Genomic DNA, 26,618 nt, shown 5'->3' on the forward strand with positions numbered 1-26,618 from the left:
GTCCCATACCCCTCTGACCCTATCATTGACTCCAACCCCGTCTGTGTCTTTGTCTACTCTGAGGTGGCACACTGGCTAATTGGAAACAGATACAAGCACATAGTCAGTCAGTCTCGCAGGCAGGCAGTGACATCTCCATCGGTGATTACTACGATGAGCTATCCAGCTTCTATCTTGCTTGTTCTTCATAATAACATGCTCATATTTCCACTCTTGGCACTTTAATGACAGGCCAAATAACAGCCCTTCCAATAAGTGTCCATTTCGCTTTTCTAGAGTATAACCAATCAATGTGAATGGACATGAGCAAACGTGAACTCATGGGACTCACAGAGGCAGAAACATAAGTAAGAGGCACTTCAAGTCAATGACCACCTGAGGCGCAGGTAAAAAAAAAAAAGCAGCTGGATTTCCCCACATTCAATGACAAACACCAATTTCTAATAAAAGTATTTGGGTTCTTCCTAAGCTATAGATTATGAGCTTTTTATACCCGTCAGTAATCTGCTGTATGTAGGCTACAGCACAGCGCTGGGTGCTTTGGATTCTCCCCCAGGCTGTGAGGAGGAGGACGAGGATAATGCATGTTGAGAGCCCATTACCAGGAAACATCTGGAATCTCAATCTGATGCTCGGGGAGCGAGCTGCTCCCCTGGGCCCCTCGCGATGCGTTTGGGGACTGATGCATTTAGGCCACTTCACCCACCCACAGACAAAAATAAAAGCAGAGCCTTGTCACCACAGTCACAAAATCAGTAAAATTAAGTAGGACACATCATGTGGTTGCTACACGTATCACATGGAATAATGACACAGTATGAAGATAAAAATGTAGCATGAAAAGAGCACGCGTCACGCCACCTGATCTGTCTATGCGGTAAAGAACCCCAGCAGATTTTCTGTGAAATTTGTCCCAAGGGCATGAAATGTATAAGGCGCTGTTAAACATGATAGAGGCCTCCCATATTTTCAGTGATGCTGGTATGAATTCAACAAACATCCCACTATCAGTATCATTATCACTGGCTCACCTGGTTCTCAATAGCCTTGCGGTTCTTGGGGTCACTGACCACCGTCAGCTGCAGCTCTGCCATCTTCTTCATCTTCCCGTCCATGTCGATCTTCTGCAGCAGGCCGCGAACCTGGCTCCGCAGCAGGCGCACAGTGTCCTCCTTCCCCTGGCGCTTGGCCAGCAGCGAGGCACTGGCAGAATGGATGGCTGTCACCCAGTTCTCCAGATCGGTCTGGTTGCTGGCCTGGAAGGGCAAAGAGGGACAGGGAGTTCGATTTGATGAAGTAGCGAGACCAATATTCCCGCTACAAGCTGGATCCACAGAGGCAAAGCCTGATGAATTGGCCTGTGATGCAAAATGCACTGCTATTGTGTTATTCTACCATATATCACAATAAGATCATTGGGTGGCAAGCGGGGCTTTGCTGAATCAATAAAAAGAAAACGTGATTAACAGTGCCTGTATGAGAAAGCACAGGTTACGAACTGTTGCTTAAATCAAACACACATTTTCCCTGTTAATAAGCCATTTCATGATTATCCTTCTGTCTTTATAAGGCGATTCACACGGAGGCGGCACGTCGGTTGACAAATCAGTTTAACCCTCTTTAGATTGAGAATGACTCATGCTCAACAGTCCATGTGAGGAGAAACAAAAGGATGAATCCAGGCTGTCTTCATGCTACAGAGCTGATTTTCTCTCTGCTTGCCTCTGGGGCCGCTCCATGCGCTGAGCTATTTTATTAGATGTAGGTCTGGATACCACGACATGCCGCAGTCTAGGAAGCATGTAATGGAGGAGGCTACATGGAAAGAGCAGAGGCTAGGCATGAATATGGTAGTGATATGTAGGTCAGTAAGCACAACGGGCAAATGGGATGTGCTCTCAGACCCTTCAGTTTGGGCACTTTGCTCGCGGGTCCCTCACATGCCAAAAATTGGTCATTTCGTATGCTGCACTCCAGGGAGGGGAGCTAAAAGGTGCATGTCTGGTATAATTCAACTACAACCATGTACTGCTGCTGTGCACTGCAAGAACATGCTGCACTTCTACATTTCTTGTCTGTTTAGTGCATTTACTTTCATCTGAATAAGCCGACAACGTTGGTTAGACTTATCCCCAATGATAAGACTCTCCCAATGATCAGCAACATATTTCAGAAAAACCTGTGTCTCAAGCAATGTGCTTCACCTGGAAGAGGTAGACGTCTCCATAGGAGTTGCTGAGGCAAAAGACATTCTCCTTTTTGGGGTGCTCGGGGACGGCCTGGACGATGCTGTCCTCGGCCAGGAGGGCGTAGCGAGGTGAGAGCTCCTGCTCCGGAGAGCCTTTACCGTAAGTCTCATAGAACAGCAATGTGCATCCTGGAAAAGACAGAGTGAAAACACACAATAGACACAAATGCTGATGAGTAAGTGGTGCAGAAAACAAGCAAGCGTACATCATCAAGGCAGGTTTCTCTTGACTGCGAGTGTTTGGGTTTTTTACAGCTGTCTCATAATGTTTTACAGACAAAATGTCCTTGTGAAAACTTCTAACAAATGAAGTTCTGCAAGACTGGAGCACACAGAAGAAGTTTTACGTACTCCCAAAAGGCCACAAATAAAAAGAGCGTCCTTGCTTTTACCTTTTATTTTTTCTTACTTCTAAGAGGTGCTTTTTAGTAAATACTTGAAAGCAGTGTCGTAAAAGCAGCATGTACACATACACACATTTGGTGGCCTGAATTTTATCATTTGGCCAGAAGCAACAGTATAATTCCCTGTAAGCTTTTAGGTTAAGAGGGAAGTATAATCGCTCAATGTCAAGAGTGATGTCACGGTCAAGGACGCGACTGCTAATAAAAGAAAGAACAAAGAGGAATCATCTGCCCCTCAAAAATGAATTATGGAACTAAAATTTGGATAATCTACTTACCTGTGAATTATTTTAAAACCTTAAGTCAGCACATTCTTTGACTCGATTTCAAGGTGCATAATTTTTCCCTTCCTCCCCTCCAGCCTTCAAGATTCAAGCTCACCTTTCAGGGTCACCCAGTACTGCTTCCACTTGCGGCGGGTCACCAACTCCAGCTTCCTGTCCTTGTGCAGGGTGACGAGGGGTTTGAAGGAAAGCCAGCCGGCCCGTCTGACCACCCCTTGCTCCTTTTCAAACAGCAAATCCAGCTGCTCCAGAGAGCCCTCGGCCGACTCGCTGCTGCTCTCCCCCTCTTCGGTGCCTGTTGATGGGTCTCTTCTCTCGCCACCTCCACCTCCTCCCTGTCCAGTGCCGGTCTCTAGTTCCCTCATGAAGTTCTCATAGATATTCTGGCGGAGGGCGTCGCTGGTCGTTTGATGAATGGCTCCTGATGACTGGGCCCTGGAGGCTCCTGAGAACCAGAGGAGACTAGAGACCTGGGAGGGGGAGCTGGTGTCTGCAGTCAGGCCATCAACCCCACTGTCGAAGGGATCGCTCAGGTCTTTGTACCTGGTCTCCTGATAAGGAACAAAGTTAAGAAAAGGTGAGAGGTGCATGAGATGATGCAGGATGATGGACAGATCATGTGGGGGAAGGACAAGATTGTCATGACAGCTATACAATGCACCATCGGAGTCGTTGGACTGGTTTTAAGACTTCCAAATCAGTGAACAGAATTACTGTTCTAACCTACATTTAAGCAAAAACACACAATGTCACACACCTCTGTATCTACAGCAGAGCTTACACTGGGACAACAATCAAACTGTGCTCCTTTCAATTAGCCACAAGGTGCTGCAAAGTGGAGGAGAAACTTTTGAAAACATCTAGTCAAACCACTCGAACCTACTTCAAAGTCTGCGTTACAGTCACTAAACCTTTCGCTGGGGCTGAGAAACTGGGACAAATTTCCTGTGCTGGCACCTGGGTAGTTGGAACCCTCCAGGCTCAGACAATTTCACGTCATTTGAGGTCTGCTATGGCTTCCCAATTCCCCAAATGAACACTTGACGGAATTGCACTCTTTCATGCCTAATGACAGCCTACCTACACTTGACTAGATTGCAGCATTGATTCTGCCCCTGGCAACAGAGTAGAGTGCTCTCAACATGCAGACAGAGAATATGTGCCGTCATGCCGGAGCTCATCCTTCGTCTTTTTGTTTGTTCCTGTGTCTCGCTTGTCTTCGTCCACGTCTTCTCAATCCCAACTAATGCTTTTCCTCTTGTTGATGCATAGGAAACAATTAAAATTTGCCAAAATCATCAGCAAAGACGAGAACAGTGCATAAAAGCATACACAATTTTTACTTTTATCAAAAATAATAGCAAGGTAATGCTTTCTTGATTCCGGCAGCTATGAACCCTGTGAACCCACAGTGTTCATTTAAGGACAGTCTTTGCGTCCACCTGCCACCATGACACAGAGTATGGAAAATGTGCACTGAGCACAGGGCGAGTCTTTTTCTGCTTTTTTTCCTTTAACTGACACAGCCCCAAATGTGTCCACCCATCGCTTCCAGCTGCTTTTCATTACAAGCTGGTTCTTGGCCTTTGGCACCAGGGTTGTGGTCTGACCTTTAAACCCACAACAGAGCCCTGGAATCCAGGTGGAGAGGAACCAGAGCTGGAGGTGCTCCTGATTTTGGTTGACCCTGCTGAAAGGAGGCACTGTGAACTGCTCGTAGAGATATATGTGCAATGGAGGTTTGGCAAACAACAAAATGGCCCCAGGAGAACAGAGGAAAGTCAGTCCAGAGACCAGCTTGAAGCTCCTCGGTGACTTTAACAGGAACTTGCAATCCGTGTCAGTCACTAATGATGCATTCAAATGGAATCAGGCAGATGGTGGACGGCAGACGAACACGGCATAGGGAAAACCAACAAGCAATGCGACGGAATGGCAGGACAATATATCGCAAATGTGATGCCGTATTGTTTAGAAAGAATGGAATAAGATATATTAAAATAATTTCATGTTTAATATTTTATGTGATTTTTCTAGTAATGTCCATTAATTGTCCAAATCACCTAGTTTTCTCTTTGTGTGAAGGAGCTACGCAACATTTAGTTGTAAATTCCGTTGTGGAGGATGGCAAAAAGTAAAAATATTTTCACTCTGAATGTTAAATCAGTCTTCTGTTACCATAGATATTCTCTGCTGGCCTCACCTAATTTTACCGTCCTGCTCTTGTCCACCAAATTTTATCCAGCTTGCCGTCTACAGTCTCCCTGATTCCATGTGAACGCAGCATAATAAAGAGAGCCCCAGGCGGTAATCACTTATTCTTTTTTTTTAATTATTTATTCAGCTGAACTATCCCCAATTAAACTATGTCTGGCTTCAATGGAAATTTAGTCTTCTTATCATTTATCTCTAAAACAGAACCCAACTTGTTACAGTTTGTCACCAATACATGGTGCTGGCAATGGATTTCATTTTCTCCATGTAATCACACCTCATTTAAAAGTTTCTCAAGGATTACTGCAGGCAGAAAACAGCCTTCTATCTGTTATATTTCTAGATAACAAAGAAATAAATCTGGGTGTGCTAGTCTGCCCTCTAAAACACTCAAGCGCCAACACATGGTCATAGATTAGCATGGCGTTATGGCGAGCAGGAGATTTAGAGGCAGACATTACTGGTGCAAAGTGAAAGCTGTGTAACACTAAAAATGAATACTGTCAGTCTACTGCGTATTAGTCACTACAGGAGGGAGTGACAGCGTCAAGGCAAAGTATCTCATATATTTCACTTAGCATTATCTGCTGTTTAAGTGCAAGGAGAGGCTCACACATAGAAAAAGCAACAACTGTTCTGTTTTGTCCTTTGGTTTGTTGTCAGCCCCAACTGACTGAACACCAATCCCTATTAGCAGATTTACTCTCTGAGGACAGCGGAGCGGAGCCCCGAACGTCTGCACCACAAAACAGCCAGAACAACCATAAGTCATTCATTAACATTAGGGAAGGGGTGGGGTTCAATCTTCAGCTAGGATTTAGTTTCACTCTAACAGAGCCTCTCAAAGGCTTACAGCTATTCTCTTGGCAGCGCCCAAACAGCGTTCTTAAAACTTTTACAAGGCAAAGCTAAACGAATTAATGCAGAAACAATCGCTTTCAAGCCTCAAAGACAAGAAAGGGACACGAGTAAAGGCTCAGATCCAACAAATGTTTAATGTCAAATTAAAGCTATTAAGCATGTAGTGTTTGTAAGGACGAAATCCCATGGTTCTTGCAGACAAGCTGTGGTTATTTCCAGCCTCAACTCTGACCTGTGCCTGTATGGTACAAGTATCACTTACACTACTGAGAAAAATATATATCAGCTGTCTCATATGTTGCGTCTCATATGATAGTATGGGAGCATGCTGCAACGTCCCCAAATGTCTTAACCATCAGTTAGCTTGAAACCTTCAAAAACTATTTAAATGAAACACTGAAAAATACTTGATACCATTCGGTTACATCAACACCCTCACAGCCTTCGTATACGTCTTACGGCAAACAACACAGCTTAAAATATATGACAAGTACTGTACATCCAAATCACAAACAATCAGTACGCAGTAACAGTTCAGATGTACCCACCCAGATACAGTCATCATGAAACCTGCACATCAGCCCTGAACATCTCTTCCTCTGAGGATCGTCCATGTCTTACAGTGTGTAAGAGGAAGTACCTCTCATCCTTGCTCCATCCTCACAAAAACAAACAAGACCCAGCGCTGGCTGCCTTACAAATTTCATTTTGTGCCGCCCCACTGTGCCCTGTCTCCGGACAGCTGGTGTTGCAGTGCTAAGGACCATAGGACGGTGGTTGGTTCCTGGCCATGCCAAGAACACCGCTGTGGCTCGCAATCAAATAAACCTTGCCAGACAGGAAACTGTCTGTGCATGGCTGTTACTGATGCCCTCTCCTGCCTAATAAGCTGTAGCTCTAGGGCTAGAAGTAAGGCGGCAAAAGAAGACTGCAATAAGAGCGTGAGAAATGTATCTACTGTGTGCTTAAACTATGAGGGCTGGAAGTTATGGGACGACTACAAACACCACATCTGTGCAACCTATTGTTTTACATACCGTGTAGGTAAGATCCCTGTATGATCCCTGCGAGTAAAACAGGAGTGTGAATCATTACAAAATGCTGAGCATAAGACTAATCAGTGTGATCCCCTGAGCCCACCCTGGCCACACTTACCTGAGACTTTCTCTTCTTGCGGCTGAGGCTTCCTGTCCAGTCACTTAATCGCCTGATGCGATTTTTGATGGAGTCTTTCTTATGGAAGATGAAATCAGGCCCAGTCTGCTCCTGGTCAGGATACTGGTCCAGATCCTCACTCAGAGTGTGGGCTTTGGGCCTGCGACAGGGCAGCGTGTATGATGAGTACTGGCACGCCTCAGTAGATTCTTCCTCCAATGGAACATCCAGGACTGATGCAAAAGAGGCTCTGTGGGGCCTCTGGCCTGGTGGAGGGTCCTGTAACTGGGACAGGTCCCTGGCTGTGGGAAACGTGGCAGCCATTGTGGGGTCCTTGTAGAGGTCTGTGATGGACACAGGGGGAGACTGTTCAGTGAAGGTGTCAAGCTGGTGGATGGGGGAGTGGACCAGTGTCCTGCTGGCAGAGCAGGGTTGGTCCTGCTCACATAGCTCGGTGCTGGGCCCCCAGGGAGAGTCATACCACGAGCCATCGGAGCTAAGAGAGCTTCCTTTGCTGGTCCTGGCTGTGGAGGAGGTAGAGGCTGGTGGGGGACCGCTGCGGTGGCTGTCCTGCCTGCTACCACTTGAGCCAGGCAGACTGGGAGTTGAGGCAGACTCTAGGTTGGGGGAGAACTTGAGGAGCTGTACGGGGCCAGAAGCCCCATCCAGGAGGAGGGGATTTCCCGAGGTGTTGGTAAACTCCACTCTGAGACTGCCATCTTTCTTGATCACCACCCGTGGGCTGCTCTGCTCCTCTAAAGCCTCGTGCTCATCACTGTGTCCATTCAGGGTGCACCCATTAACATCAGCCCCATATGGATTATCTCCGTACTCGTCTGACATATGCCGCCTTCTAATACCACATCCAGGCGATCGATGCCAGCGATGCTCACCTGGGCTGCCCCGTGTCCCCTTTGAGACGTAGTCACAGTGCCTAGGGGAGTAAGGCAGCCGGCTTTTAGGAGGGGACAGACAGCCACGACCAACACACCTGGACTTGTACCCTGAACCCACTGGGGCACTTTTCCACCATGTATGGGGCGACAGAGCGTCATCTTTGGCTGAGCGGAGCTTCAGTGAATATGGCTTTGGTTTCCCAGGGAAGACAAAGCTGGTACCTTTGGGGCCCTGGATGCTATACTGGCTCTCTGAATTCCCCATCGCTGCCTGGAAAAACAATGGAGACAAAACCATAATGTCACCAGCATTATGCTACTGGAAAATCCATGGCACTCACACATAAGGCAGTATAATATATATGGCATGGCATGACATAATGCCAGCTCATCTGAGACATAAAATGAACGTATTACTCATTAACAATAATGACTACACTCCCATAAAACCATACACACACATAATCATTTAATCCGCAGTGGCTGTTTCCAGAGTAAAACAGCAGCAAGTCTAATACCTTCCTTATGTCTTTCAAAGAGAATAGCTATAAGTAATTCTTTCACATCTGGTCATCAACCTGTATGGTCTACCCCCCTCTCATTTAACTACATTCCTCCATTCTTTCTATAGAAAAATCACATCAGATGAACAGGCTTTAAGCTGTCAGGGTTGTTATGTGTGACAGAGTTCAGGACAATGTGAAATCACTTCCAGACCGTCCACAACACTCTTACATTAGTGACGGAGAGCCGTGACCAGGAAGACATTTCATTAAAGGGTTGATGCTGCTGCAGATAAAGTGCTGGGACACTGTTGCCCATGAGAGACAGCGCTGTATCTGCTGCTGTCTGTGATGTGATTACATAATAGGGACGACTAAATACCTTCAACAGTCTTCAAGTCTTGGAATAAGCGCAAGTGGATTAGGAACTACGACAAACCTTTCTATTACATAAACACCTTTCTTTTAAAGCCTTTTTTAGCTGTAAAAAAAAGTTTAAATGATGAACAATTTTAAAGAACATATTTGAATCTTATGGTAAAAAGAGAACTGACAGATTTTAATGTGTATAAGAGGGACACATTTTAGGTTCAGGGTTGATCCAATACCAGAATTGGAAATGCCTCTGTTACTGGCCAGAAGGCTGGATCAGGTATCGGTGAGTACACTTGTCCATGTACCGATTCAATACTACGTAATTCATTAATAAACTCTGACGTATTTTTACACCTGGATAAAACATAATGTAGGACATTGCTCTACCTGGCTTAATCTTGGCAAGGTGCTGGAAACAAGAGTCCAAAGATTTCCATCAACTTACATCTATGCATTGTTTGACTCCATACACCCAAATAAAATAGCAGTTTTCCATCTTCTTTGCCGCTTTAAAATAGTAGCCTACACAGCAAGTTGTGCTGTGCAGCTACTGACAACTATTGTGATAGAGTGGTGAGAAATAATTGATTTCCAATAAATATTTTGGCATTAGCTGTTGATAAAAATGTCAGCAATGTTAGTAGTATTTTACACTGGAAAGTCCCACCAGTAAAAAGGCAACATGTACAATATGCAAGGCTTGAGTTTCAGAGTTAGTAAGCGGTATATTAAAGTGGTATTGGGAATGCAAAAATACTATTGGGACATCTCTAGTGATCAAGCATAATAATACTGAGAAACCAAATATGAAGGCCACACACTCACCTGTCTGAAGTTCTCTTCTCAGATTGGAGCTCCTATGTGCAAGCTTCCCTCCGCCTCATTCCTCAAAACAAACTCATTCCTTCGTCCTCTGGCTCATCTGAAACACACAGAGAGAAGCTGACTTAGTGCTCAGTCTCTTTCTGCAGGACTGTAATTCACCACATGTAATAAGCTCCGTGTTTGATAACAGGTGTGCTAGTTAAAGAGTAGACCTAATCCGCAGCATTTGGGAGAGGACAGTGTTTGGCAGGCAGCCGCACTTGTTTCTCGCTGAGATAAGCAAAGCCGGTGCACAACTCAAACAATATCTGAGATCTTACTTGTGGCAGTCTGAGAGTTTCTGTATCTGGAAAAAAAAGCATTGATTTTATCGGCAGGTTTGGAAAACAGGTTTCAGCCAATATCCTGGAGACAAAAACATTTCCTCTCAGAAACCATGCAGCCCTAAAGTATCAAAGAAGTCTCACGAACTTCACTGCAGCCAACTTCCCAGTAGTATCAACTAAGCTTTGTACTACACAAGACAGCACAGTACAGTAGTGCCACCCTGGCGCTACAGTATGACTAGTTGAAAAATTCACTCCACCCCCCAAATCTCTCCTCAATCAGCCATCCAAACCAAACATTAGTAGCATTTTTCCACCTCCCCGCAAGTAAGTGACGTCAACTTTGATCAGGGTTGGGAAAGTTTTTGAAAGCCGGCTACAGTTTACCCGTCTGTTTATTTTTAAACCTTGGAATCCTAGCTTGCTCCTTTTTTTTTTCACTCGTCACCGCCAAATTTGTCCGGGGGCAGGATCCAAAACCAGAAACGGCTGAGGAGAGCTCTTTGTGGAGGTACCAGGCATCTTCTGAGTTGCAGTGTGACTCCTTCATGTGTGTGTGTGTGTGTGTGTAATATAACCCACTTACATGCATGTGGCGCACACTCCAGGAGGCTTTCAAATAGTGCTAACTCCACTAAGCCTCGCAGCACACGTACAGAATGCGTAAGGTTACAGTGTAAACACCCTCCTGTCAAAAGCCCTAACCTTCGGGATTAAGCGATCTGCAGCATTAAGAGTTTATCTGCTCCTGCTTGGATGCACCTTGACTGTGAGGCGAGATTAAATAGTGTTGGCTGACAAAATGGACTACAGTGAAGGAGTAAAGGAGTGTGTTTAATACATGAAGCTGAGGGTGAATTCCGGGGGGACTTGAATATTTTAAATGTAAAGCACATGAGGTAGTAGATCCCGAAGTTCAAGGACGGGGCAAAAATCCAGACTTCAGTACAAAAAAAAAAAAAAAAAGAAAGAAACATGACATCGAGCCTCACAAGGAAATTATTCTCTCCTTCTTTAAACTGTTTAGAATGAGTGTGAAAAAGTAGCACTTGAAAGCTCAGTGGAAACTTGGCTGGAGACATGTGGGCCTGGTAATGAACTTGAACCATCACTCTGAGCTGATCAGAGGATTAACCAACCACTTGCTTCTTTTGTCATGAATTATAGGGTGAAGGCATTACTGGTACTGATGGAAAATGGTCTCAGCCCTATGACCATGAACCCACCTACCCCAGCAGCCTTCAGCCAATAGCACTAATATTTCCAGCTTGGTCATGCCCACTAAACTGGGCCCAGGGATCACTAGGACCCTAGGCAAATCCAAACCTATAGCACTTATGGATGCATGGTCAACTGCAATTTACTCGGCCATCTCTAAGAATTTGAGTCCTCTTCATTAAAAGGTATACTATTCAGGATATTCCTTATACAATGCATAGATTCATACAAAAGTAATCCCTTTCAATCATAACTTATGACCTTCTAGAAATGTGTTATGGTGTACTTATCGACAGAGACTCTGCCCTCTGCCTGTATTTCCTTAGTTTCTTCATATTTTGCTATTTTGGGATAGGAATTTGCATTTCCTAGGATGTCAAAGGCATGACCCACCCTACTCTCCCTGTGATTGGCTAGTACTTGTTGCCTTCAGTGTTTAGGTTGCTTAGGGTTTAGCCATGAGTAGTGGGATTGCTTAGGGTTAGGGTAGGATTGTCAGTGTGAGCCAATCAGACCCAGAGTAGGGCGAGTCATGCCTTCACTATCCTAGGAAACTCAAGTTCGCGTTCGTGGGACGTTCCTGGACATGTAGCCCCCGGGCAATAGCAGCACGCAGGTGAGGTTGGGGTTTTATAAAAAGGTAGCGACCAGGAGCCAGACCATAAGCAGCACATAGTCAAGGGGAAGCTACAAAAAAATTGTGGACACAGTGCTAAAAAAGTGCAATACTGAATAAAGTGAGGTGAAACACCAAGCGGAGAAAAGCTTGTTCCAAACTGAGAGTAAATCTGGGGTTGGCTTCCTCTTTCACTTTCCCTGGGGAGAACTGAAGGACAGGATGGGGATGAAGAGTGATGTAGAGCTGGCCTGTTTTCTGTTGGACACGCAGGTGCCAGGGGTTAGCTTAGTTAGCTTGCTAAGTATTGTCTTTTCCATAAAAACAAATGTAAGGTTCCTACAATAGTTTGTACAAGCAGCGTAGGGAGGAGGGGCCAAGTCTGAATCAATAATTCCTGCATAGTGCACCTTTAACCCAGAAACCTGCAGGAAAACTGGCAAATTTCTTTCTCAGTCCTCCATCTTGCATCTAGAAAGTGAAGTTAAACTAATTATAAGCCTCTCCACATGAATGGTGAGTAACGAAACAATTCTCCTTGGAGTAAAGACCAAGAAAGCAGCTGTCGACAACACTGGGAGTCAGCATAAAGCCGGTTGTCGAACTTGTCACAGTGACCGCTTTCTTTTAACGCTTTCCCTGCAAACTTTATTCAGACAGAGCAGGGTTGTGGGTATGAAAGGCTAAAAGGCGTGCCAACACACAAACCTAAAGACACACACGTTTGCCTTCTGCTGCGACTTGAACTGCGGCATTGTGCGACTGTTTTGGGAGAACAAGACAAGTCTTCCTTTTAGCTGCAAACCACTGCGCCCGGTCTGAACTCTCCCTCCCTCTTTCCCTTCAGTCCTCTGTTCTCATCAATAGGTTTCCTACAGGCCATCTGCTCGGGGGCCAAGGGGACCACTGCCACCCTAGCCCTCCTCGACACACCCCATGACCTGGCATTCTTCTCAGGCTGCCCCAGGATGACTCCCACGTAAGTTCCATGTTTAGTCTGGCACCATGTGTGTCTTGGGTCTGCAGCTCGGGCTCCTTGCGAGGAATGGAACCACACCTCGACGCAGTATAAACACAGTAGGTACATGAAGGCAGTGTGTTAAGGAAATCTTTTTCCTACATTAAGACCACCGGGCATTTGGTGAACAGAAGCTACAACCTCCGTCAAAGTCTGAAGAACTACATTTGCAAGTCTGACCTTCGTGTCCTTGAATCTAAACTTGAGAATCAAAGCTACTGACACAGCAGTGTGAAACACAGGGCAATTCTCAAGCGCCTCACAGTGATATCATGATGCTGTGCAGTTTTTTAACCTAGTCTGCCATAGAAGCTCGGAGTTACATCAATTTTGCTGGACTTTTTAAATGTTTTTCCCAAAAGAGATCACTCAGTAGAGCAATAATGCTGCAATAATGCTGCAAATACAGGCTAACCATGTGCTTCTGATGGAATAAATCATAAACAAACAATGCAAATAATAAAGAGGAAAATAATCTCATGCAAAATTAAGTACCAATAGGGCTTCATGCTTTTTGAATTATGATGCTGTGAACTAGGAACTATGAGGTCATTTGTTATTGAAAGTGACTGTTAACACAATCACACTGCCTTCCTCCTGTCAAATCACAGCCCATGGGACTTGTCTCTTATCACTTTCCTCTGGCGCCGTGACAACTGAGCTCTTAAAGGAGCAGTGCGCTTAAAGCTCCTTAAGACACTGCTTGAATTCAAACTCATGCAAAACAACCACACAAGTTCTTTCGGCACAAAAACAACAACAGGAAGTGAAGAAGAGAACACAGTGGAGCCGAAGACCAGGCTGTCTCCTGCTGAGTTTTTGTCATATGAACCAGATTTAAAGTATCCTGCGGGCTGTTTGCTTGTGAGGAGAAATGTCAATCTATGAATCACTCGCTGAAAGCCCATATTACCGTGTGGTGGATTCAGCCAAAGCCACCAAACATCCATCAAAGCGCTTGTTAAGTGTCCTTCGGACTTTTCATTATACATTTAGAAGCTCTGCTCCTGGCTCCCAACCAAAAATGACATGGCAGGCTTCTGGAAGATTTATACACGTATGCCACTGCCATTCCAGAGTGATGCCAAGAAAATGAAAGCATTCCCAAACACTTTCATACACTGGGATACCACAGAGAGTATCCAGCAACTTCAGTGTGAGTTACAAAGTTTCGATGAAAGTTTTTGAAACTCTGATGAGTGAACATGAGTCATGCATAAAACGCTGACAAGCCTAAAACACACAGAAGTGATAAAGTCTGAGATTGTAAAGGGTCACTTTGTTGTATCTTCATGTACGAGTCAACATGTGGCAGGCTTACACAGCAGCAGACCACACACTAGAGATAAAAACTTAAGTACAAACTGCTATCTCACAGATACGGACCGAAACTAAACAGCACTCACACATGCAAACACAGTGTGTATCCCACACCTGTGGATCTGGACAATAGGAAACAGAATGCAACCTCTTCACCTCAGCCTCCTCTTAATCCAGTAAATAGGAGAAACAAAGGGAAAGAAAGATAAAACACAGAGCCCATAACATCCCTTACCTCTGTGTCCTGGGCTTTCATCTATAAGCTCTTTGAAGAGCTTGCAAAGGAGAAATCTAGCTGGTGTCCTCTGATCTGGATTCTCTCTGTGAAGGCTCGTTGTGTCTTAAAGCAACACACGCACCGCATCTGACTCACACGCCCAGACACACTGGAGGACACGTGGAAACTCCCTCCCGGCTTAGAGGCAGCAGCGAATCACAGCCCTCCCGGGGTAACCCTGGGTAACGGAGCGCCAAGAGGAAAAGCTAAGAGAGCTGGGGAAGGAAAAAGTGAAAAGTTCTCAACAGAAGAGCTCTCTCAGAGAGAGAAGGATGTTTTATAGCTCTCGTCCGTTTAGAGTCTCCACTGCAAAAAGGCTCCACTACTCCACTGTGTTGTTTTTCCTATATCCTGCTTTTCCGTTGGCGAGGAGGAGGATGCAGGGCTTGTTACAGCCAAGGCGGTTTTCCATAGCTGTTTGAGGCGATTGGGCCAGACAAGCTGGCGTATAATGGCTGCAGTGCTGCCTGGGAGGCACTGGGGAGGGCGCAATGACTGGAGCTCTTGTCTGACCCTAAATACCACAATGACCCAAGGAGGAGGCCAGAGAGGCAGCCAGTTAGTGGGGAGGCAGAAAGAGAGTGTGTGTGTATACACGTGTATGCATGAGTGAGTGTGAGCCAGAGAATAAAAAAAGCCCACTGAGTGAAGACAGAGGTTTGGTGTGGAGAAGAGGAGAGGGAGTTAGCAACATGGCTAAGCTATTCTAAAGTTTCTCGGGGCCAATCTTAGGGATGGCACATCAAAACCAAAATTATGCCGTAGAGGCACATAGGCAAGTTGAAAACTATGTCGATATGGAGAGCTAAGGATTTGCATGCTGTTACTCTTTTATCTCTTGTTTACCAGTTAATATCATCTATTGTGCATTAACTAATATTAGAGTTCCACAACAATCTTTTTTTTTGAGGTTTGTATAGACATGTCAGGAGATTCATTGTTCTTGAAATAGGCTGGTTGTCCTTTTCCTTAAAAAAGACAAGTACATTGATTGCAAGGAACATTCACTGGGAACAAGCCCTCTCAAGTTTAAGGGAGACTCATGGTTACCTACAGAATCCATTTTTATTCAGATATCTTGAGGTGAGAGTCATGAGGACATGGTTGGTACCAATGGATGCCTTAGGCTGTCTTATTCCAGAAGATACCACTATCTTTTGACTAGCTTCAAAAATGAATATGGCACAGCCTCTTAAAAACAGTAATGTTGGCCTCCAATGATTTGGGGTCGCGCCCCCCTGATCACCCCCTTGGGGGCACCACTGGCCAGTGGCCAAATGTGCATCTCATTTTGAGATGCTAATTAAAATGCAAGTAAATGAGTCAAAACCTTCTCTGAAATTAGAATTTCTGAAATGCACTCAAAGTGTTGTGACTAAGCCTCATCCCAGAGGAGACGCAATTGAGACCGCCGCCGGTCTAAAAAATATGCACACGCCTCCATTTGTCTTCAGTTCACATAGCTGTGGTCTCACAGTTGAACTGGACCCATTCAGAAAGCCACACCAGAACACAACACAGCATCAGAACTGGACCAAGAGAGCCAGACTGACTCTAAAGCTGCTCTGGCGGGCCAGCTGTTTATTCCAGTGTTATTGGTGTTCAGGGACATCTCTCCTACAAATGGAAAACATTACAGCCTATGTAACTAGAATGCTCAGTTGAATTCTCCTCTAAAAATTAATCTCGGCCTGAATAGCTATTCAAAGTCACGACCAGGCCACGCTGTATGAGCAGCTGTGGGATAGTCTTCCATCAGCCTGCTGCTTGACATAGAGACATCAGCTCAGGGATACAATATTAGCAGCGTTCACTGGGGCTAAACAACATTGTTAACAACACAATAGTCCTCGTGGCCTAGTCTGAGCTCCTCTCAAAGCCCTTTGTCCGGCTATAGATGGAGGCAGCTAAAAGGTTGGTCAACAACACGCACGGAGAGGCTGCGAATCATGAAAAGAGTGAGGCACCGAGAAAGAAAGAGAAGGCGGGGAGGACCGCTGTGGTGCATATTCATACAGAGCAGGTGCCGGGTCTAAATCCTCACGGCCGAATGATCTGACCGCTAATTAAGATCAATTAAGGCTCCAACAATCTCTCCAGAGCCAAATTAAATCCCTCTCTGTCTAAGCTCAGGGCAACCGACTCATGCACACAAAATTTCTTCAACTGCTGCACTACAGCCAAAGTTGGTAGAGGAAGCTGAAGGTCACATAGCACTACATCATGATAATGAGATAATTACTGATGTCATATTCTGCCTGTGTGTAACTTCCTCAGGAGCACAGGAAATACAAAGAAAAGGCACAACTAACGGACTTTAGTATGGAGGAAATCAGGGGCACCACAGTTGTATACGTGGCGACACAGGTTTCAAAGAGCTTATCAGCTGAGCTTTGCTTTGGGATAAAGATTTAAAACACCAGGAATCCCACTGATACTGAGGTCTAAGATGACTCCTGATGGCCTTTTGGTCACTTGGTGGCAAAACCCGTGCCCTTCAAAGAAATCCACCTCCCACAATTTGTGACCACAGTTACTTCAGTTAGACCAACATTAAGTCATGAAGCAACTTCTATAAGAGCTGACAGTGAAAGGTAAAGGTGAGTCCAGCTGTGAGAGGTTAGAAGGCTCAAGCGCATACAGTAACAGCTGTAACATATCAGACAGATGATCCTATTAAAGTGTTAAACTGAAAGAAGTACAGAGACACATTTACTTTCCCTGTATTTAACTCTTTTTAAAATACATAAATAATGTCACATTTAATCTCCGTAAGATTATCTGCAATAATCCATCTCTGATGAAAAACTTACACCTTCCGAGTAATGCTCATGGGGCTGATGAATAGGCTGGAGAAAGAGAGGCGGGTGGAGAGTCGGCGAGAGAAATATGAGTTTTCAGTCTGCATGTTAATATTTCTTGTCTTCCTCCTAAACAGCATGATTGAGCCACTCTCATAGCTGGAGGCCATTTATGGTTTGATGCCATTGATTATCCTGCTCACTGGGGACTGCAGTCTGCTGCAATTTCTGAACGCAGCGTCCGTTGGGAGGAAATAAATTCATCTTAATTGCTCGTTTTAGCAGAGATTAGTAGACCGCCTCACCCAGAAGCATGGGTTTAAATATCAATGGTCTAGAAATGCAGTAGAAATTATAATGAGACAATGGTCGGAGGATCTGGGGGTGTAGACTAATGGAATTCACTTAAGATGGAGGGCTTAAAGTCAAGGTGAAAGGTCAAGTCTTTTGTTTGGTGGTTCCACCCTCAAACTCACTCCATCCGTCTTTAACAATTCAACTACTGGAGTTTATCTTGTGTAGAAATCCAAATATTTTTTTAAAGGGTAACCTTGTATTTTTCAACCTAAAGCATATTTTTCCATGTTTTTGTGTCTAAGTGACTAGTGAGAGCAACATTTTCTTAAATTGGTTCAGTGTTGAGAGAGACGGCTACAGCTGGCAGCTGTGATGTAACCGCTTGGGGCAACTGCACTTTCAATTAACATCCATTAAAAGTGCTTGTTTTTGCCACTGACAGGCTCAGATTGTTATTTTTAAGTCATGACTACATTCAGTACATTTACATGCAGTTAGTCCTTGTCCCAGTATACAAGCATGGGAGGGGTAGCGATCTATTGACCAAAGTCCGACTCTGCTACGATAGGTGGCAATATGCCCCCTTTCAACTTGTTAGCACAGGAAACTTCATACATCCAAAAATGTATGGCTCTGGATGTAGATTTCACCATGTTGTTACCGGCTTCTTCTTCTGTTACGCATAACTTCAGGTCAAAGCCTGGGGCAGAAACTGTGGAGCATGCGCTTAGCACCTCGGCCAGTTTGGGTCTGATTGGCTGTATACATGCAGGAATAGTTCGGCTCCCAGTCACATTATCTGGGTGTGTTAGTCTGACTTTGAGAAAGTCGATTTGGTACGATTTCAGTCAGAATGACATGTACTTTAAAAGTCTGGTTTTAGTCGGACTAACACAATAAAACAATATTCTCTAGTGTCATGTAAACATACTGAATGTGGAAAGGTTCCCTACAGAGATAGACCTTTTGGTTTAAGAGTAAGGTCCTTTTTGTTTAACCAGAGACAGCCCCAAAATCACAATCACCAAACCCACCAGACTCCATTTAAATAAACAGTAATTTTATCATCAAAAAACACAAATCATTCAATGTCAACAGAAACAAAGTAAAACTCAGAAAAACAGTCTTGGTTCATCTTCCCACTGTTACAACATTCACCGACTCTGCTTTGATTGAAATAAAACCTTAATTCACCCCGTTTGATGTGAAAATATGCGGGCTTTATACATGCTAAAATTACTGTTCATTTAAATGGAGTCTGGTGGAACTAGCAAAGGCAATGTCGAGGCTTTTTCTGGTTAAACAAAAAGGATCTTATTCTTTAACAAAGAGGTCCATCTCTGTAGGGATCTTTTTCATAATATTGTCAGACAAGAATAGAAAACAGTCTGAGTTTGTCAGTGGTAAAAACAAGCACTTTTAGTGGATGTAAATTGACTGTGCATATATTCTCCCAGTGGTTACACTGCAGCGTGTTTTACAGCTGCTGGCTGCAGCCCTCTCTCTCAATACTGGACTGATTTCAAAAATTGTTGTTCCATTTAGTCACTTAGGCACAAAAACATGAGGAAATAGGTTGGAAAATACAGTAGCTCACCCACATTAAGAAGTTTACTTTTAACAGAAGGTGCTTGAAAAAGAACGCCCACTGAAAGTAAGAAACTTAAACTAAAAAAGGGGGAAATGCAAATATTTAAAACATGTGTTTCTCATTCTGTGACATTCAAATCATTCAAAGGTTATCCCTCCCACCATCCATCCTGTATTCTTCCATCTCTGCCTCTTCATCTCACTGTCCCATACGGTGAAATCTCTATTTGCTGCCAGCCTCCCCTGCTGTCGGCTCAGTTTATTTTCTACAGATTGGAGCTCCTGTCAGACAAGACAGCCCAAAACACAGAGAGCCCGACACTCTCGACTTTAAATTAACCAGGATATGTCGGCGCACACAGGCTCTCTGCTCACAAAAGAGGGGTGATGTGTGCCTGTGTGTGTGTTGAGTTAGTGTGTGTGTGTGTGAGACGGGACAACACCAGAGGGTTTGTCCTCTGCTGACAGCGGCAGTACAGAAATCTGAAATGAGAAATGTGGAGTAAACATCTCCTGATGCTTTGTTTAGGGGAGACACTGACTTGGAACATCCTCAAGGGGGTGTCACTGCCCCAACGCTGCCTAATAGTGCATGTGCGCGTATTTCCACATACTTTTCCGTGTGCGTGTTTTGAGTGGCAGAGGGAGGAACAGGTTAACGGCTGTTGCAAAAAAGATTGAGTGTGTGTGCGTGTGTGAGATGCAGCAAACAGCTGGAAGACTGCAGGTGCAAATCAGCTTTCCATCAGCTTCTCTGCTAATTAAGCAGCTTAATGGACAGAAGAAGAAGGTCGTTTTGAGGGTTAAATCTGTGAAGGAAGAAGGCGCACACACACACACACACACACACACACACACACACAGCATGTGCTTGAACTTGATCCAGGGCTACAGTATCTGGCTTTCAGGCTGACTGATATGCACACAATTTAGCTGGATTGATTTCTGGTGCAATCATTATACTCTCACACACACTTCAACATCTGTGCTGCAGCAGACCATCTCAGCCAAGTGTATTCGGCGTCATGCCACTGTCATATAGTCTAATCAAAGCAGAGCTAAAGCAGTGCACAGTTTGAGAGCCCCTGTGTTCAAATGGTAGTCATAGAGAAAATGCCTGGAGGTGATGGTGAGAGTAAAAGAATGAGTGACAGGCGGTGCATATGAAACATGTGCAACCAGAGTCTTTAGCGGCCACAGGGTCAGATAAGAGACCTGCAGGCTCCTGGGAAAACAAGCACACACCCAGCCCTGCCCAGGAAGACGGGGCAAAGCACGACAGCTTCCTTGCACAAAGGGGAAGGAGAGATAGCTAATTATCTCCCTGCTGATAAGAGATAGGAGGGAAAAAAGTGCCTCTGAGGTGAAGAAAAGAGAAAAGAACAATGACATTAGTTGTTAACCTTCGGGAAGGTCAGTTTGAATCTCAGGCATCATCAATAAAGACAAAACCTTTTTTCCTCCTCCTCACCTTTTTCGCCAGCGTTCACAGTGACTTTGTATATTTTGCTCATAACACACCTGCATTAAACCCATTCGCAAACTGTATTATCTCCACTGGAATTGACTGTGGCTGTCCTTTGTGCACTGCGGGATAATCTGTCACACGCTCCGCGGTGTGAGCCCTAGTGATTAATACGATCAGCCAGCGGCTCGCTCACTCATTACCATAGCAATAGCCGCTGTAGTGTACTGCGGCAGTCATGTGAGACACACTCCAGGCTCCCTAAGGTGATCCATCAGAGATCATTGACCATCGCGGTACAATATCAGTCACATGGAGCCAGCTGCTAGAGGTCGCGCAGAATCACCAGAGGTTTCGGGGAAACAATGAGGGTGCGGGGGGATTTGGGAGCAGGTAGAAGGGGGCGCGTACAGTAATCGATGGGCTCGTACAGAAAGCAGAAGCCACACATTCAAAACCACAAACATGCTGCATCAATCACCGGACTTAACAGGAAGAAGAAAAATCTATTGAGGGAGTTGAAATCAATTCATCTGCGATTTGAAAAGGAGCTCCAAGTGCCCCAGACGTGAACTGGCACCATAAAAGCTGCAGCCTTCGAATCAAAACGACATGCGGCTGGTGAATACAGCTCTATCTGGGGTAGTAGGGCAAACAACCAAGTCTGGCTTTGTCCCAGCAGACACACACAGACACATAAAAAGCACACACACACCTGCTAAGCTGGCACATACTGCTTCAGGGGGAGGGCCAAACACTCAGCATCCAGATGCTCTGTTGGTATATATTTGTGTGTGAGTGTGTCTCCCCTTCCCATCCATCACTGCTACAGACATGCATTAATCCCTCCCTGCATTCTTGAGGAGCTCTGACGCCAGAGGGGGTTTGCCCTCAGTGGCCTTCCCCCCCTACCCTGGATGAAAAGCACCCAGCCTCGGAGTCACTTTGCCGCAAGTCTAAAAAACTTGATTCAGAAATGTGTTGGCACTGTGTAAGCTGATGGATCACCAACATGTGATTTAAGCTTGAAAAGCCAGAGGACAGGTTGACGCTAATGGATACGGTGATTCAAATGTTATCTCCCTTTGCCAAGGCGAGCCATATGTTCATGGTAAACTAGCGCTCCAACTGGCAATGCCTCTCCTTTTATGGCCTATTAAGGGCCAAAGTGTCGATCACAGTCGGGCCAAACAGGACATGAATCACTCGGCTTACTCTGATCGAATTCATGAGCATTATTCTCCTCGCTGTTTGGGTTAGGAGACAATCTGACTGATTACACAAGGGAACAAACCAGTGAAAATGGTAAGTAGGCGAGAAATACGAAATTAGGGAATGACCGGGTCACGGGGGTTGTTGGTACTTGCTCAGCACTTTCTGCACCGTTAATACATCACAGTCATGTCTGCTAAAGCCGTGAACTGTGACAAACTGACAGGTGAAAGCCAAGATGATGCTTTAAGTCTATTTGAAGTGGGTGGACTAGTCTGGGCCTGTCTGGTTAGTTTGTTCACCGTGGTCAAGGTTAAGAAAGATAACAAAGGAGCAGGTAGCCATTACGGGCCATTACCTGAGGCAATTACAGTTCATATTAAAGCCTTTCTTTTACCTCATCGGCAGGTTTGAAAGAGTGCTTCTGTTAAGTGCTCTGGATGGATTATAACTGGTGAGAACATCATCTAAATGTGGCAGATGTGGCGCAAAAAAATGTCCACGTTTGCATAAGATAATTCAGCACCACTTAACTCTTTTTTCGTGTAGCAAGCTGTTGAGATCCATTTTTATTCTTCCTTGTTTCAACATGCTGACACTTAAAGAAATGTCTGAAACAAGTGAAACCAAAGTGCAAACAAGCAGGATTATCCCTCTCCACCAGAACGGAGGATTAAACTTGTTTAAAACTAATTCCAGGACTGCATCGCTTGTTAGGAGTGACCTTTTTTAGCAGCGGCGAATCCAAACCACATCACAAATGCATTAGGCATCGCGAGAAATGCAATTTCTCTCTGTTTAAAAAAGAAAACCAACGTGATGATTCACCAGAGAGGCCTTAGTATTCTCATCACACTGTCGAGCCTGTGTGAGACAAACATACATCCTCGTCTCTAGCCGAGTAGAGTGGAGCCAGGCGACCGGCTGTAGATGGCAGGATAAAGCGGAGGGGGTTGTCAGCATCAGGTCACGGACCTACATCAGAGCCCTGTAAACACAGGACCACAGTCTGGACGACTAAATAAACCATCCATCAGGTGAAATCAAGCCTGTTTCGACACTTCCTGCTGTACCTGGAGCCTATATGCATGCCTGTTTACATACAGGCAGCTTATAAATTCCCTTAAACACTGGTGCAGCTTCTTAAAAGGAAGCATCTCACTTAAAGTACAGCTTTAGTAAACACAGTTCTGAGCTCACATGCGAGGAAAGCTCATGTAAATCTCCCCGTAAAGTAACCAGCCTCTGACGTAAAGCTGCTCACAGCTACTGACTCTCCGCAGAAGAGGCAGAATAACTAATATTCTCTGCGGAGCTGGCCGTCGATCAAAGGTGGGTAAATTCCCGAAGCAATAAACAGGTTATGAAATAAGAGCAGCTTAGTGCAATCTCGCTTTTACAGGAAAGCAGAAACGCTATTGCTCCTGTTATCATTAACCAAAACAATTTGTTTTATTGCAGCTTCAAGCCCAGCTGGCCCTAATATACAGTATCTGTTACTGTCCGAGGCAGACGCACAGCACAGATAAGAAGGGAGAAATCTGAGCTGGACTGTCTGCTCAGCATCCTGAAGGAACTGATGATGAGTGAGACAGCTGGTGAGGAGCCAGACGCAAAAACACACACACACACACACAGGTAGACACACACATGGAAATTTTACTCATCGCAAGAGCCACCAGATCTGGATGTGTAAGGCTACTCTGTGCATTCAGCAGGCTCTTAAATATCAGCATGTATAAGCAAGCAACTGTGTGCACATGCGAGTTTCATACAAACATTTTCATTTCATACAGACGTGTCATTTGCAAGGGTGGAAGAAGTACTCAGATCTCCTACTAATGTAAAAGTACCATTACCACAGTGTAAAAATCATCTGTTACAAGTTAAAGTCCTGTTTTTAAAACTGTACTTTCGAAAATCGAAAACACACATTTTTCCTCTTACCTGTAGTGCTATTTATCCATCTGGATTGTTTTGGTGTGTGTTGCACAGTGTCTGAGATATCGGCCAGAGAGATGTCTGCCTTCTCATAAATATTATGACACTAGATGATACTCGTTTTGAGGTGCACAAAGCGCCAAAAAAAAAAAAAAAAAACATCTGAAGGAAGTGTGCATTTACTCATGGACAAAAGGCTCATGCTTGTAATTGTGCAAAATGAAAACAATGGCGTCCTTTTGGGCTAAGCTGTAACATTAGCTAGCTCAGTGGTGCTACCAGAGCTAGCAGTAGATGCACACTACCCTCTGCACGACGATACAGTTGGCGGGAGTATTCACTAGAAAGAAAATAGTTCCTACATGAAACTGCTCACAACAAGGTCTGTGGATTATCTTGAGTAACTGAGTCATGATTTCTGAAAAGACATATTGCAGCTTAGTTTTTCAAATGAGTTTTTTTTGGCACTTTAAACACCAGTGCCATCTAGTTCTATTATATTGGAGAGAAGGCAGACATCTCTACGGCCAATATCTCCATCACTCTGTAACTCACACCAAAACAATCAAGACTGATAAATAGCAATACAAGTAAGAGGAGATTGTGAATTCTTTATTTTGGGGTGAACTGTCCCTTTAAGTACAGTAAATGGGTGAATGTCACATTCCAGGACTGGTTATTTGATTTAAGTTAATCTACTTATTACAAGACCACATTATATTAGACCAAAGGTATGAAACAACTTCGACAGACTTTATTTCATCACAAGAGGAAACAAACAACCGCACCTGGGCGTATAAAAACCACCGGTGACTGTTAGCCTCAAGCTGTGGTCAAAGTGTGTCTGATTGTGTGGTTGTGAGAAATAAGGCCACTTTGGACGCATCATCAACACTCACAAACAGGTTTAACACCTGCGGTGAGTGCTTAGACACATTTTTGCATGTCTGCTTTGCCTCGTTCCCAGCACGCTTTAGTCTGTGCGCAACCCATGACCTAGTTTCTGCCCCAAAACTGTGCCATAGGTTAACATGCAATTCACTGGGAGAATATACAATTTTGTGGGAAATCTGTTTGGAGAAATTTTGCTTGGTAATGCACACATTTGTGCACGGGTTTGTGTCTTTGTCTTCAACTCCTTTCATTTCAGCAAAAACAGATTTTGACTCTTGCCACTGTGGCAGGAGTTCTACAAAGCTCACTTCAAAGTAGCCCAAATGGCAAGGGTGAGATTAGATTTCACTGTTGAATTATCACAAGAAATTAGCCGGGAGCCCTTATCGACCCATAATCCAGAACAGGTGCTGGACAAAGCGCTAAGGCGGCGCAGTGTTTAAGTGGGAAAGTTAAATAAACGCGACAACAAAGACTGACCTGTGCTGGTTGCAAGAAAAACACCTAAACCAGTTTCTCTAGTCACGCGGACGTAGAAGCACGTGAGCTAATTCGATTGCAGCAGAAAAGTCACAGACAAATCTTTGCAAAACAAACTCCTTTGTCCGGCTCTGCAAAGCCTTTCACTGAGGAATGTGGTACATAAAGACTGATAACACAGAGACGAGCCAGTGCGGGCACCGAATGGCACCTCATCTGAGGGCATGGCAAGACTGGGCTAAGCGCTAGCAGCTGTGCCACATGTGCACCGCTTTTACCGACATGATTAAATTAAGGCCCCTGCCAAACTCATTATTATCCCATCCATATAGGGAGGCTCAGGAATGTCAATGAGGACCACGCTCATTATGCAGTCGTCATGCACAGTACCCAGAGAGAAACAAGGACTTTCACACGATTGCAGACTGTAAATCAACGGCAGATCTGAGCTGACGGGCTCCTTTTGTGTCACTGAAAAATTATAGGCTGGGCCTTAATTTTTACTCTGTAAAATAAATTCCTCGACCAATTGAATTACAGCTCACGGGCAGATGCGACAGCCCGGTGATGTCCCGCAGGACAGGCTGGTGGAATCGACAGGCAGATGCTCCCACCAGCAGAGGTCACGAAAGGTCAAGCTGTTCCATTATGAGAGGACAAGGGTGGTATTTATTCGCAGCCTTCTCCTCCTAAGCAGGGGTGGGCTTAGAGGGAATGGAGATGGGTACTTAACCCTTGAGGTAAAACGGCTGACTACAATCCATCCACTGTTTCTCTCATTACTGGTGGAGATACGGAGAAGCTGTTGCACCCACAGAGAGAGAAAGTTGCGGGAGAAATTACCGGACTCCCAAATGATCAAGAGAAAGCGCTGCCACCCAGGCGAGATAATAACAAAAGAACAGGGAACGGGGCATTCTCAGAATACACACTGCCAAGACTCATAAGCTGCAACCCACTTTAAACAGCAGTAATGACCACCGAGGCATATAGTGGTTTAAACAATCAAACCTGACCTGACTTGTCTGCAGAGTCTGTGTGGCTGCTTGGTCTACATCAAAGTGGCTCTGATGTACCCCTGCATACAGCGTATAGAAGATGAACTTTTTCAACAATTTTTCAAGCTAAATATGAATGTATCTTGGCCTTGGACGCCTGTGGCTAGCCAAAGCGTATTGGACAGCGTGCCAAAAAGCCCAGACATTAAGCACACTGATATGGACGCTGGTAAAAGATCGGAAAGAATGAGTGCAGTCTTCCAGCTTGTTAAAATACTTGCTGGCTTAGAAAAAGCCTGTGGCATTGTATGATAGCATGATTAGCAAAAGCAGGAGGCACGTCTGGGACCTAACATGAGCACTTAGACAATCCCTCATTGACACACACATATGCACATAA

At 44.8% G+C, this 26,618-nt stretch overlaps 1 protein-coding gene across 4 annotated transcripts in view; it reads right to left on the reverse strand.

Annotated features, from left to right (window-relative positions):
* tiam2a (TIAM Rac1 associated GEF 2a) overlaps nucleotides 1–26,618 on the reverse strand; it is a 106,661-nt gene that overhangs the window by 44,003 nt on the left and 36,040 nt on the right. For 3 of the 4 annotated variants that reach the window (XM_050062728.1, XM_050062729.1, XM_050062726.1), the window contains exons 2-6: nucleotides 9,766–9,862; nucleotides 7,167–8,333; nucleotides 3,034–3,487; nucleotides 2,205–2,377; nucleotides 1,032–1,256 (exon numbers count right to left, since the gene is read on the reverse strand). In XM_050062728.1, the coding sequence (XP_049918685.1) occupies nucleotides 1,032–1,256; nucleotides 2,205–2,377; nucleotides 3,034–3,487; nucleotides 7,167–8,327 (2,013 nt within the window). In that variant the 5' untranslated portion in view covers nucleotides 8,328–8,333; nucleotides 9,766–9,862. Of the gene's footprint in view, nucleotides 1–1,031; nucleotides 1,257–2,204; nucleotides 2,378–3,033; nucleotides 3,488–7,166; nucleotides 8,334–9,765; nucleotides 9,863–14,498; nucleotides 14,716–26,618 lie in introns of those variants that run through there. The other variant, XM_050062727.1, reaches the window with a different exon arrangement.

This window comes from Epinephelus moara, chromosome 14, assembly GCF_006386435.1.
Source record: "Epinephelus moara isolate mb chromosome 14, YSFRI_EMoa_1.0, whole genome shotgun sequence".
Taxonomy (NCBI): domain Eukaryota; kingdom Metazoa; phylum Chordata; class Actinopteri; order Perciformes; family Serranidae; genus Epinephelus; species Epinephelus moara.